At 39.3% G+C, this 14,282-nt stretch overlaps 1 protein-coding gene across 5 annotated transcripts in view; it reads right to left on the bottom strand.

The window, feature by feature from the left end:
• Positions 1 to 1,324: 1,324 nt before the first annotated feature.
• The window catches only part of ZNF638 (zinc finger protein 638), a 78,359-nt gene continuing 65,401 nt past the window's right edge, over positions 1,325 to 14,282 (bottom strand). For 2 of the 5 annotated variants that reach the window (XM_027839907.1, XM_027839906.1), the window contains 6 exons: positions 10,711 to 11,683; positions 10,149 to 10,220; positions 8,496 to 8,648; positions 5,417 to 5,485; positions 4,346 to 4,464; positions 1,326 to 1,577 (listed from right to left, as the gene is read on the bottom strand). In XM_027839907.1, the coding sequence (XP_027695708.1) occupies positions 1,515 to 1,577; positions 4,346 to 4,464; positions 5,417 to 5,485; positions 8,496 to 8,648; positions 10,149 to 10,220; positions 10,711 to 11,683 (1,449 nt within the window). In that variant the 3' untranslated portion in view covers positions 1,326 to 1,514. Of the gene's footprint in view, positions 1,578 to 4,345; positions 4,465 to 5,416; positions 5,486 to 8,495; positions 8,649 to 10,148; positions 10,221 to 10,710; positions 11,684 to 14,282 lie in introns of all 5 variants that reach the window. The other 3 variants (XM_027839909.1, XM_027839908.1, XM_027839911.1) reach the window with 3 other exon arrangements.

The raw sequence follows: 14,282 nt of genomic DNA, 5'->3' as shown, positions 1-14,282 counted from the left end.
TCCCTCACACTTGTTAATAACTAAGTAGTCTAAATTCATCTGACAGACGTCTTTCCATAGAATCTGTAAAGTATTGACAACAGGACACAGAGATCATTCACTCAATGCTTTCTGAAATGACTAGCTCTCTTGGTTACCAATTCTGGAGCAAATGTTACTGTGAACTGCAATGCAGTACATTGTGGGAGACACAAATAAGATAGTCATTGCCCTCTAAAAGCTTATATTCTAGTTAAAGAGATGACTCTGCCTAAGCCAATGGACATTCTGCAGCTAGCCCCCCCAACTCAAACAATCACATTTCAAAGTAGGATGTAAAAATGCAATAAGATCACTTCCAAGGTCTCATCAACTTCACAATAAGTATAAACATCATACTCAAGAACAGAATAATTCACGTTCATCCTGAAAACCTAAGCCATCAGGAAAAGACTAGATTGAGCTCAATACACTGTAAGTCAGGAAAATATGGAATACATTTTACAAATAACTACTCCCCTACTTTTTTAAAAAAAATAAAAAAGGACATTTAAATCAGGGAAATTAATTGATGTGAACAGCTCATTCCCTGTTTGATAAATGTGCCATTACTATATTTTTATCTAATAACTTCATACCTAGCAAGTATGATCACTTTGGTACCCAACAAAAGCAACACTGTAAGTAGGTTAGTGATAAGCTGTCTCCCCTATCCCCCTTCTCCCCCAACTGATAACAAACATAGACTCGCTAGTTCAGGTGTCATACAACTGGGACTTGGCAAAATATTACAGATACTCCCAGAAGCCAAGAAAAATTCGAGTTGACTTTCTGACAAAAAAAAAAAAATTTATGTTTTAACAAAATAAATACCCATTTTGAGAGAACTACTTAAAATGTAGGTCTCTAAAATTCTGAGTTGACCAAAGATTAACAGTTAAGGTTTAACGCAGAAAATAAATGGTCACTTCACACCCAAACTAAACGCCACGCTACTACAAAAAACAAGCCAAACTACTCGAGGTGGACAATGTCACGTACCAAGTTACAACGGATACTTAGGTGACTATTATCATAACAGACCAATCAGCCTAACCCATGAAGACATCGTTGACACCACAGGTCCAAAGAAATGGATAAAGTACAGTCATCTTCTGAAAACAGGACACGAAATGTCACCACAATGACTCACAAGATTGTCAATCGGGAAAATCTTTAAGACACAGCAATCACAGAAAGATCCTTAGCAATAAACAACAAACACAAGTAGGTGCTGTTAAATATACAGTAGCAACATTTATTTCAACACTTGTATGTAAAAGATGTTTCTCCAGGCCAGATGATTTGATATAAAAATCAAACCCATCATACTCCCACCCACCCCCCACCCCCAACGGTCCTTTCTACATCAAGTGCAATCAGAAATTTGTACAACATGAATATCTGCTTCTGAAACAAAGTTACAAATTAAGTGATAACAAAATACATAAAATCAACTGGACCCTAAATGAATTCTTAATGAATTCTTCTCCAGATCACCTGGAGCTTTTCTCTTCAGCCTCTTTCCGCTCTTTCTCTTTCTGCCGGGCCATGAATTTCTGTTAAAAATAATATGTAACAAAAAAAATTTATTAGACGTCTTTTCTCCCCTTTGGCATCCACCCAAAGATACATATTTAAACTTAGACCAACACCTTATATCATATTCCACAATAAAATCTAAATGTATATGTAAACTAAATTATAACATACTGTATATGTCATTCCCCAATAGGTGAGTGGTCAAAGGATATAAACCAGACCTGCACAAATTGGCAGTAGGTGCTAAAATAGGCTGAACTTCTTTGGGCAGCAGATAGGTTAGAGAGAGATTGACGTTGGCTGGTTGCCAGGGGTCACATGACAAATAGGAGCTCGCACAGTGGCAATCCTACATTTTTTACAGGCTGCCTGAAATCCTGTGGTGGACTACAAGTGACCCGTGGGCCACACGTTGTACAGGCCTGACATAAACAGTTCTCCAAAGTTACAAACCATTAACAACTACACAGAAGAATGTTCCCATCAACTAATCAATAATTAAGTATTAACAGAGATTAAAATAATTAAAATCAAAATGACGAATCAGAACCCTGCAGTTTCACCTTACATCCTGCAAGTTGGCAAAGATGACAAAAGAAAGGAACAGCCAATACTGGCAGGATTTAGGGAAGAGAGACACATTACTACATTGCTGGTGGAACTGTGAACGTCATCAAACAATACTGCTGTTACTGTGTACCACATTCTCCTGGTTCTGTTCACTTTACTATGCATCAGTTCATGTAAGTTGGTTCAAGTTTTTCTGAAATCATCCTGCTTTGTCATTTCTTACAGCACAATAATATTCCATTACAATAACATACCACACACAGCTTGCTTAGCCATTCCCCAATTGATGGGCATCCCTTCGACCTCCAATACTTAGCCACCACAAAGAGCTATAACGGCACTTTTTGTATTTTAGCAAAGAACTGGAAACAAAGTAGATCCCAATGATGGGGGAATGCCTAAACAAACCGTGGTACATGAATGCAAAGGAAAATTTATATTTTTGTTGCAAGAAACAATAATAACCACATATCCCTACACACCCAAAAAGCAAATTTGGCAAAACTGTAAATAACAAGTGTGGTTCAAAATAAGAGGTATGAGAAGATACTCCCACCCTTAAGCAATTAATTATTTCTTCAATTATTTAGATCTGTATTTGTATAAAGCGTGTTTTGTGATATTCATGTAGCAAATTTCTACAATAATTTTAAATGGAATTTCTCTCTTCCTGTTGGATTTTGCTGCCAAAATATAGAAGTACTAACGGTTTATGTGGATTTATTTTATATCCTACAAGTTTAAGTTGTTTTCAGTCAGTTGATTCTCTAGGGTTCTCCAAGGAAACCATTTTATCATCTGCTAAAAGTGAGTTTAGTTTCCTGTGCCTGTGCTCATTCTACCATAACTTTTTTTGTCTTACTGCTACATCTAGCAGCTCTAGTACTTATAGTGAATGGTAATGGCCATCATGGACATCCTGGCTTTACTGATCTTACTAGAAAGGTATCTAATTTATCATCATTATAGAGAATGCCGATTCTTACTTTTAGAAAAGATATTAATCATATTAAGGAAAGGTCTGTTTATTCTCATGCTTTCTACTGTTTTTAACATGAATAAGTGTTGTATCAAAAGCTTTTTCTGTCTCTGCTGATATAATCATTTTTGTTGTTATTGGTATTAAATATTGCCAATTGTGTTTATAGGTTTCCCAATAGTGAACTAGTCCTGGATTCCTGGTAAAAATCGAGCCTAGTAATACAACATAACCTTTCTAATATGTCATAATAGTCTCCTTGCTAATTAAAATTTTTATAGCAATATTCCTAAGGAATATTGGTTTGATAGTTTTCTGTTCTGACTTCTCTGGTTCAGGTATCAAGACCATATCTGTATCTTACTAGGAATTTGGTAGAACACTTTTCCTATTATTTTTTCCAAACAGTTTATGTTCTATTTGAATTGATCTTTAAATGTTTGATAGGATGCCCTTGTAAATTCATCAGTTAGTTCTAGGTTCTTTTCCTTTGGTAGTCATTTATGCCTTTTTCAATTTCTTCTAAGACTGAGTTACTTACTACTCTATTTTCTGTTTTGTTGATCTAGGCATTTTACATCTTCATAACCATGCATCCATTTTCATTTATACCATCAGATTTATTGGCATTTAAATTGTCTGAAATAGTTCCTACTAACTTCTTTTATTTCTTCCTCATTGGTTGTGCTTTTATAAATTAGGAACGTCCTGATTTCCTGAAAGAAGAGTGCCTTACTAATTCTCTTAAGGACATTGATTAGTGAGGGTACCCAATCTTTAGGCAGACTTTGGATCAGGCATAAAATTACATGTTCGGAGAAAAGAGGGAATTATATAAACCATGAACATCAATGAAATCCTCACTAGAATGGCAGTAAGAGGACAGATACAAATAAATAGCAAAGATTTAGAGTGACAAAGACCCCTAGTGGCTATCTCGTCCATTTTCCATGGGGGCCCAGAGAGATTAAGTGATTTGACCAGTCACACAGACTTTGTGGCAGAGCTAGCACTGGAGCTCTGTGACTTCTCCGTTTGCCGCTCTTGTCATTGTCCCATGCTCCTCTATGAAGGAGCCCCCAAACAGAACAGAAACTCAAGGGAAAGCAGAAGCCATAAGGTTTTAAAACTAAGACATCACCTCCAGAAGGGAAGGAAAAGGGCAGGGTGCTCAAAGCAGTCCAATGGTGACTGAGCACCATTTAAAGAATCAAGATGGAGAAGTCAGAACATTACCTCTGTATTCTGCTTATGACGCGCACTCTTGCAATGATTTGCCATCGTTTTCTGATCCGAGTAGAAGAGGGAACAAATTGGACAGAAGAAACCTGCCTTCGGTATAAGAAAATCTAAATCTGGAAGATAAGACAAGGAAGACAAAGGATGTGTGTGCGCGCGCACGCGTGTGTATAAAAAACTGTTTCACCGTTTTTAGGTACTCTCAACTTTTAAAAACAAAATGCAATTATTTGAAATTGTGATATTCCAGAACATTCACGGGACACGAGAATGTTTTGGTACTCATCAATTCCAGTGAAATGGCAGGCTGATAAGATGCCTCCAGATGATTCTTACAGAAGTTCAGGGTGCCAATACATTTAGAAAAAAGGGCCAAGAAATTCTCCCAATTCAATCAACGCCCCTTTGAGGTTTTTTTTAAAAAAACCAAACTGCTGTGAAGATGTCAATCTGCTGGAAGATGCCGTGGTTCACAAGCAAGGCTGGATTTGTTAACCCAGCTATCCCCAAGGCTCGCCTCGTGGCAGCCCTTGACACAGACCATTAAGCCATGAGAAAACATGCCCTCAGGTACCACACCACAAACTCATTTAAAATTTATCTGGGTAAATGCAGTCTCCCTGTTAACCCAAAAGGGAAGAGATGAGAAGGACATTCAAATGACAGTTCCACTGACGGTTCAATGTCAAGAAAGGCACAAAGCTAATACTACCATATTTATACCCAGCCTACTAGGCCACCGACAAAAACAAAGGGGATTCTGGAATCGTGGCACCTCCAGCAACCACTTCAATACAGTTCGTTCCTCCATTTTCTAGCCAGAATACTCTCGTGGTTAAAAATGTGCACACAACAAGAAAAGATTCCTATGATCTTTCTCCCCTGAAGCATAACATCGGATGACGCTGACCTTCACCTTAGAACTCACGAGGCACCGTCTTAGCGCCTCTCATGAACTTCTGTGTTATCAATTACTTGTGCAGTGCCATGACCTCAGCATCACCCCCAACAGCTGCACAAAGGACGTGACAAAATGGTTTTTGTTGGACTGGTCTGATGTTTACTTGCCTAATGAAGATTCTTCATCTTTCTTTCTTTTCTTCTCTGGTTCTGCATCTTCTGATCCAGATTCTTCAACTAAAATCACAGTTTAGTTTAAAAAACAACAAATAAACAACTCTCCCTGCCATTTACAGGTTAGCGTTTTTCTAATCTCCCAAACAGTCCACTCCCTTAAAGACTCAAACACTTTGAATTTTAAGTCTGCAATGATTTATACCTCATTTCGTGACACTCATTTTCTTTGTTTGTTTGTTTTTGTTGAAGCAATTGGGGTTAAGCGACTTGCCCAGGGTGTCACACAGCTTGTTATGTGTCTGAGGCCGGATTTGAACTCAGGTCCTCCTGACTCCAGGGCCAGTGTCTATCCACTGCACCACCTAGCTGCCCCTGTGCTCATTTTACTCCATCTTCTCATCAACAAATATCATTTATTCAACTATAATTTTTAGGAATTTTTTTGAGTTAGGAAATGCATGGTGAACCCAGATTCATTTTTAAGAACTGCCTATAGGATCTAGTGGCTTGTGGTTGAGGTGATTAATTAACAGGCTGAATAAAAGAGGGTCAAATATCAATTACTTTTGTATGGTCTGTATGCTGGAACTGTAGATAAAATTTACTGGTTCTACTTATTAAAGGTTAAAAGTGGAAGGAAGGTGCAGGCACAGGAAACATTCTAATACAGAATAGCAAGATCTGAAGATTTATAGACTAGAAATTGGAGATCTGAATTTGTAACACTGCCATAAGACAGAAACAAATGGGCTATGAGGAAAACCTCAGAATTGTAGAATTTCCATTGCAAGAGATTTCAAGGTCAGAAGTTTTTAACCTTTTCAGTGTCATGGATCTTTTTTGACAATTTAGTGCAGTCTAAGAGCGTGTTCTCAGCTGATTTTTAAATGCTTAAAATAAAACAGCTAAGGTTACAAAGGAAACACATTATATTGAAAGTTATTATGATAAAATTAAAAAAAAAAGTTCACAGGTACCAGGGTACTAAACCAGCCTCACGATCCCCAACCTCCCACAATATGCCTTAACAAGTGGTCACAGAATCAAACATCTAGAAATAGAAGGGACCCTAGAAAACATCTTGTTCAAGGCCCTCCTTTTTCAGGTGAAGAAAGTAAAAAAGCAGAGAACTTAAGGGCAGCAACAGAACAGGTCTAAGCCTGCTTCACTGGGCAGCCTGTTCAAACGATGGAAGACAATGACTATATGCCCTGCAGTCTTCTCTTCTCTAAGCCAAACCACCACAGGCATGGTCAGGGACTCAAGCATCCCAGATGCCTCCTCTAGACAGTCTCCAGCTTATCAACGTCCTCCCCACAACACTACATGTGGGCAGAGCAGAGCACAGAGGGGCTGTCACATCTGTGTGATGCCTCTCACCTTGATAAGATTCCTAGTGGGTTTGCTGTTCACTAAAACCCCCAGATCTTTTGCAAACAGGCTAACTATGGGCTAACCATGTGCTTCTTCCATCTTGTTAATGTCAAAGGTTTGTTTCTGTTAACTCTATGTTAGGTTTCACATTTATCTCTATTCAACTTTATCTCCCATTCACTGCAATGTTCTAGCTTATCAGTCTCTTCTTGGTCCTTACTTTGTCACCACGTGTGCTGGGGCTTTGTCGTTTACAAATTGGATCATGATGTCATCCATCCTTTTAACATTTTAACCTGTGAGCAGGACAGATCATACATTGCTCTGTATAGATGCCTGAACATTCATCTAGCAGACCTTTTTCCAAGGACATCAACTCTTTAATTTAGCCTACTGAGTCTAACCATTTAACTAGTTCCACATTCATCTAAACTGTACTACTGTCTATTGCTGTCTGTTCTGGAAATTTCTAAATAGGTATTATCCCTCACAGCACTATTCCTTTTGAATAATCACAATTCTCTGAATCAGCTTTCTATTCCACACAACTTCTAACACCAACAGTGAATACAATGGATACTAAAACCTCCCAAGTGCAGTAAGTAGATGCTAGCCACTGTGCAGACCTAGAATCAGACCAGTCTGACAGACAGAGGCCCTTTCCCCACACTCCCAGACTGTGACACCAAGGTTTCTGTAAGTACTTTAGACAATACAGATTTGAACTTCTTCAAGATCACAGAACTAAAAAGGATACATCGAGTCCAATCCCTTCATTCCACGCAACTGAAAATCAAGGCCTAGAGGGATGACGCAATGTGTTCAAGGACAGAGGTGACATCTCTTCTGGTTACCCTGTAGTGTGATTTTCCTGTGACTTTGTCTGGTATCTCCAGCTATGTAAGCTCTCTAAGGACAAGGACCATTGCACTACTTATCTTGCAATCACACTGTGCTATGCACACAGGAGTTCTCATGTGAGCTCTATAACCTCAACTTCATTAGACTATGTATACAGGTTATTACTCCTACACCTGCTCACACTTGATTTGTATGATCTTTTTGTCTGGCTATATCAGTACTTATGACTGTAAGCACTGACAAGGACACTGGTCAATTTAAGAAGCTCTGCATATGAGCATGTTTTTCTGATCAAGTGATTAAATGGCTACTTGAGGCTTCTCCTAGTGGTCTGTCTTTTCATTTTTTTCCCCCTGAGGTTTGCAAAGCATCTCACTTCAAAAATTTCTACTGTTCGCTAAATATGAAAAGATCTTCTGAGACAATTTCTCTTCTCAACGGTCAGTTACCTACTCTAAGTTGTGTGACTAGGTTTAGCTTAGGGAAGTGGAGGGAACAGAGAGACAGGAGAGCCTGTCTCCTCAAGTAGCTGAAGTACTGCTGTGTGGAGGAAGGATGAGGCTTGTTTGGTCCCATAAGAAAGAATGGGGAACAACAGAAACTAAAGTGAAGCAGATTTAGGCTTGATCCTAATAAACTAAACACTCAGGAAAATGACCTGTCTTAGATAGGAAAGTCCCCACCCCCCTCACTGAGAACCTTCAACTATAAGCTTGACTTGTTCAGAATGTTATTGAAGTGGTTCCTATTCAGATGTGGGTCCCTTCTGACTCTGATTCTAGTCCTACACAGGTAACTGGTACCAGAACTTCACTTTCTTACAGCCCTGTCTTACCTATATTCATCGACGCCTCTTCTAGTTTGGGTGGTTCTGATGTATCAAAATTCTCTGATGATGGCATTTTCTTGGTTCTACTTCTCTTAGCTGAAGTTTTGGCTTGAAAGAGAAGTGAAAGAGATGAATAACTTAATGCCGTAGCAGCAAACCCTGGATTTTCAAAAGAAAGAAAATTTGATTAGTAGTATACATTTCCCCCTTCTGTTCCAGAAACCCATGGTGGAAAATTTTCACTTTTCCTTTTTTCTGTATGTGCATAGAGTGGTAATGGAGACCTTCGGGGAGCAGGGGAAAGGCTAAAAAGGACAGCACTCAGGAAAAGAAAGCTATAAACAAAGAAACTTCCTGATCCTGAAGGTGGGTTCAAAGCAGAGAAAAAACGCAAAATAAAAAAGGAGACTCTTAAGGGTTGCCTTAGATGCCTGCGAAAGAACAGGGGACTGGCCAAACAATTGTGGTATGCCAATGAAAGACCGCTGCGCTGTAAGAAACAAAGATGTAAGCGACTCATGTAGTACGACCTGATGCAAAATAAAAAGAGGACAACCATGGGAACAATTTATGTATGAGGCCAAGAAAAACCTCTGAAAGACCGAAGAACTCTGGTCAAACTAACCAAGGACGGGGCGTATTACCTCCCTCGCCACAGAAAGGTGAAGGACACAGTCACTGTGTGGGCTTATTAATATTAGGAGAGTTCTTTTACTGCTCCTCTTGGCGTTTAATGTCAAGAGGGTGGGAGAACTGAGCAGAAGTAACAAGAATGATGCCAAAACCCAAAAGACAGCCATAGTAACTTCTTTATGTGCACAGACTAAGAGGGCAGTTTTGAAAAGTAACATGGGTTTCATCATATACTTTAAAAAAATCAAGCAGTATGAAATGCTTAGAAAAAAGAGAGTAGAGGTGGAACAGAAAAAAATGAAGGGTGGGAACTAAATACCAGAACCTGTGGGAAAAATAAATTGATGCCAGTTTGTTATGGGCCCTGAAAGTGGAGCAGTTAGTCATTTTGCCTCAACAATGTTTGAAGCGGTTGTAACATGACAGGGATTCACCTGGAGTGGTAGGAAGGGTAATAAGGGAAGAAGGAGAGAGGTAGGTGGACCCCTGAGAAGTCCAGGTACTCCTCAGGGCCTGTTCTGGAGTGGGCAGCAGACTGAAGAGGCAGCACAAAGGTCCATCATTACCTGACAAGTACAGAGTGCTTTCAAGTTTACAAAGCACTTTACAGGCATCATCACATTAAATGATGGAATTTGGCAGGTTTATGGCCATGGAAAACAAACCAAATAACACACTATATGCCCAGCACTGGAGATCTAAAGACAAAAAAAATCAAAGTATCTTTGCTTCCATTCCTCCAGGGAGATAATACACAGACATGTCAGCAGGTGTCCCAGACAGGAATAGTGAAATCAAACTTAAGGAGAAAGATCTGGAGCCCTGCTGAGCTGGATATGCCGATGGGCCCTCCACCAAGGGACATCCTTTGGGCAGTCAGAGAAGAGAAGCAGGGACTCCATCTGCTGGTAATATGCCAGTCGGTCTCTGCTGCCCTGCCATGTCCGATGTGGATGAACGAAGGGCCTTGAAGGGCTCTCTTTCCTAAGTCAATGGAAGGCTACTGATCTTTGCTCTAGTTCCTACCTGAGTGTTCTTGTTTGTTCTCTGGCTTTATCCCCTTCTCTTGAGGTGAAGCACCTTGGGTCATGCTTGGCTCTGAAATTAAGCAAGGATAAATGTCTTTAATATATTTAATCAGGCCATGCAATAACTCGTGAATGGTAACCCTCCCTAGGCTCTTACTAGCCCATGGCCAAAATACTAGTCACATAGCATGCCGATATGTTTTTTTGTTAAAGTGCCTTTTTGTTAAAATACTTTAAAAATATATTTGTTAAAATATCATTGACTTTCCTCAAATTCAAAGTCACTGTGATGTTATTAAAGATCTCTTCTCCCTAAAACGAATTCCAGTGCAGGACGATTAATGAGATTTAATAAAAAGAAGCTATCAATTTACAAAAGGGACACAAAACTTCCAATTCAGAGACAAAGTGGCAGAAATAACTTTTAGGAGATTCACTTCAGATAATTTTTAAAACAGAAGAAGTCAAGTCAACAAACACTTACTCAGTGCTTACTATGACAAAATTCTGATCTTTAAAAATGAACAACAGAGAGAAACACACCATTCCTTAGTTCCTACCTGCTAGGTGTCTTTCAGTCATAGTTTTGGGGTCTTTCTCTAGAAGCTCCTCATGAATCTGGCCCGCTTGGCATGAAGCTTTAGGCTTCTCCTGCTTGGTGACTATAGTCTTCTTCTTAATGCCTGCTGTTTTGGCCAAAGGGCAAACATCTTTTCTAGCTGTCTCAACTTTTAAGTCATTCTCTCCCTCTTCCTCTTCTCCAACCTCGTCAACAGTAACAAAATTAAGCTCCTCTTTAAGGTTGTTGAAGTCTGCCAAAGACTCTTCATCTTCTTCTGTCACTTCATCTAAAGTCACTAAGTGGACGTCGCTGCCGTCGTCTTGTATTTCGTCTACCGTGACTAAAGTAGTCGGGTCTTCAGGCACCTGGGAAGAGATGAAGCCAATAGACTCCCTCGCAGCATGTTCTTCCTCCTTGGGATTGAGAGGAGCAAAACTGATACGTGCTGACTCGCCGAAAGGCAGCTCTTCCACTTCTCCGATTTCGTCCACCGTGACGAGGGGCTCCCTCTTCAGAAGATCCCGCTCTTCATCCACGGACAGAACGGTGACGTCTTTAGGCTCCCCGTGGGAAGCGCGATCGTCCTGCTCGATGATCTCATCTAGAGTGAGCAGGGAGTTGGCGTTTTTAGCTACTTCTTCCCCGCTGAGCTCCTCTTCGTCATTCACTTCATCCACAGTGACCAGAGCCTTCGTTTCTAAGTCAGACTCGATGGTCAGCGCGGCAGCGCCGTCTTCTTCTTCGCCTATCTCGTCCAACGTGACAAAAGACAGCTCACTCTCAGCAACGCAGGACACCGAGCTCTTGCCCTTCCTTCTTTTCGAGTCCATCTCGGAGGAAGGCGGGTTCTTGGTAAGTTCTTTCTTCTTCCCCTTTGGTGCATTCTGCTTGACTTGAGAAGGATCTATCTCTTCTATAACTTCATCCACAGTAACAAACTCATCCAAATTAAACGGAAACAGCTCTTCCTCCTGAAAAAGTAAAGGTACACGGTATAAACTACAACCAGCTACTTAACTGGTTGGGATGCATTTGACTCTAATAGCGATAAACAGCTAACATTTATGTAGTGCTTTAAATATGCGGTTTCATTTGATCCTCACAACAATAACATGTGCTCCTATTTTATATAATTTCAATACAGTTTCGATATCAACAACCCTGGGGAGTTAAAGGCTTTCAGAGGATTGACAAAATAAGCTAACTACAGTTTTTATCCCATGATAAAGCATTTAGAATGGCATTCTTGTTCCATGATTATCACTCTAAAGAGCTTTTCTATATGATGAAAGGAATCTCATCTTATAAAAACCTTAAGTCATCAATTATTTTATGTGGTCATAAAACTGCAAGCCACATCCTACTGGATATATCAGCTATTTATTTTTAAAAGTTTTATACATAAAGCATCACCCAAAGATGCTTTTATGCACATTTTTTAAGGTCCTGCAATAACATGAACTACTCCAATACATTAGATGTTATCCAAATTATCTCTGAATTAATAGATTCAAATATGCCCAGAAAGATAAAATGACAAAAGATTAAAATCTTACACAATTTATTGAATCAAAGATTAAACTTTAGATTCAGAAATAGAATGAATCTTTATACTTTTTTTTTCCTTAATAAAATGAATTCAGAATTCAAGTAGCTATGTTAAATGCCTACTCACTATATTCAATAAGGCAATGTGTTAGGCACTATATGATATAAAGACAGGTAGGGGAGGGGGCTATGGACACAAAATGTTGCACATGCTGTCATAAACTCTCATTTTGTTGGAGTTTTGCTCAAATTTTTGTTATAAGGTTGGATTCAATAGTGGGAGATCTAAGATGAGACTCTGATGTCAAAAACCAAACAAAACAAAACACTTGAGAGAAGTTATTAACTAGAGACAAACTAGTCCCTGGCCTCAATGTACTATCAACGCATTGACAGACGTGTAAATACAAGATAATTTGAGGAGAGAGACAACAGTTAGTAACTGCAGGAAAAGGAGGATGGCTAACCATATTAATTGGCAACTGAGCTGAGCCTTGTTAAGTTCTAAGATGTGAAGGTGAGGAAGGTAACAAGAACAGCCTGTATAAAGGCATGGAGGTCAAATGTCAAGTTTAGAGAACAGCTCATGTCCCATTCTGGCTGGAATAGACAAGAATCATAGGAAAAATAGCTGGGAGTCACATGAAGAAAAGCTTTAAATAATAGGCTGGCAAAAAAACAAACAAACCCCCCCCCCCCAAAACAGAAAATGTACCTCCTCCCCACCTACTCTGCAGAACTGGGGGACTATCACAGATGCTCCCACAAGTTAACTTGTTCACTGGTTTTGCTGAACTGTCTGTTTTTTTCAATCTTTGTTACTAGGGATACCTACACTGGGCAGGGGATGAGAGATGTATCGAGAGATGAAGGTGATATAAAAATAAATATAAGTAAGAAAAATGGCATACTTCTTAGGATGGAAAGGATCTTAAGGAAAGGATCACTATCATTTTCTTTGTAAACCTCAGGGGGAAAACAGGCTGAGGAGTTTGTCCTGGAGGCGATAAAAAGCCAGAGAGTTTGAGAGGGCAGTTACAGAGTAGTCTTCGAATGTTATTTTGGAAGCTGTGTAATGGAGGGATTGGAGGAGGGGAGAATAAGTTCTCAATTAAAGAAAATAAATCCCACCAAGAGAGACTCCTTGGCACATTTAACTAGAACATTCCAAGTATTGTCTTGTCTCTCCCCTGGAGTGACATGTTCTGTCTTCCCCATCCCCAAACTTTAAGACTGACCAGACCTGGTACAGTGTACAGAAAGGCAATGTATGATACAAGGAACAATACATTTCAAATTAGGGGACTGCAGATTCTCAACCCCAATCTGCCACTAATTTGCTGTATTAACCATTCAAGTCTCCCAATCTCTGTGTGGGTTGGATTAAAAGATTTTTTAAGGTCCCTTCTAATTCAAACTAAGCAACCTCTCTGCATCTGCAGAGTAGGGAGGCCTTACTGAAAAGAGAAGGGGAAAAAAACAAAACAAAAACACTATTACATAAAAAAAAAAAAAAACTAACAAAAATACAAAGATCTGTGTTACTGAGTTAATGGAATGAATTATGATTTTTCCTTCTGCTTTTCAAACAAAACCCCAAAACTGTTAGTCTGTACTTAATTTTAGATAGGATAGGAACACAGAGTATTTTTCCACAACTAAACCAATCTAATTTTAGTCCATTAAAGAAAAGAATAAAGTGAAAGGAAACGGGCAGAGGCTAATATGCTTTAAATGGTTGAAACACAGGCCCTAAAATGAAAAAGGTACATGAGAAAAGGAATCATTCTACGAAATTAAAATCATACCACACTATTATTCATTAAGGGGCACCAAAATACAAAATGAAATTGATTTCCTTATAAGGTGGTTATCATGACACAGATTATACTCTGTCTGCAGAGATATTTGTGTACCTTGCACAAGTTGTTTCACCTTGTTCCTCTTCTACCCTTATAATATCACTCTGAAGCAGGTTTTTCTGCTCACCCTGAATAATGGCTGTTTCTCTGAAACAACTAA

The sequence above is a fragment of the Vombatus ursinus genome, unplaced genomic scaffold, assembly GCF_900497805.2.
Source record: "Vombatus ursinus unplaced genomic scaffold, bare-nosed wombat genome assembly UNPS02014837.1, whole genome shotgun sequence".
In the NCBI taxonomy this organism is placed as follows: domain Eukaryota; kingdom Metazoa; phylum Chordata; class Mammalia; order Diprotodontia; family Vombatidae; genus Vombatus; species Vombatus ursinus.
This window is presented reverse-complemented; position numbering and strand designations above follow the sequence as displayed.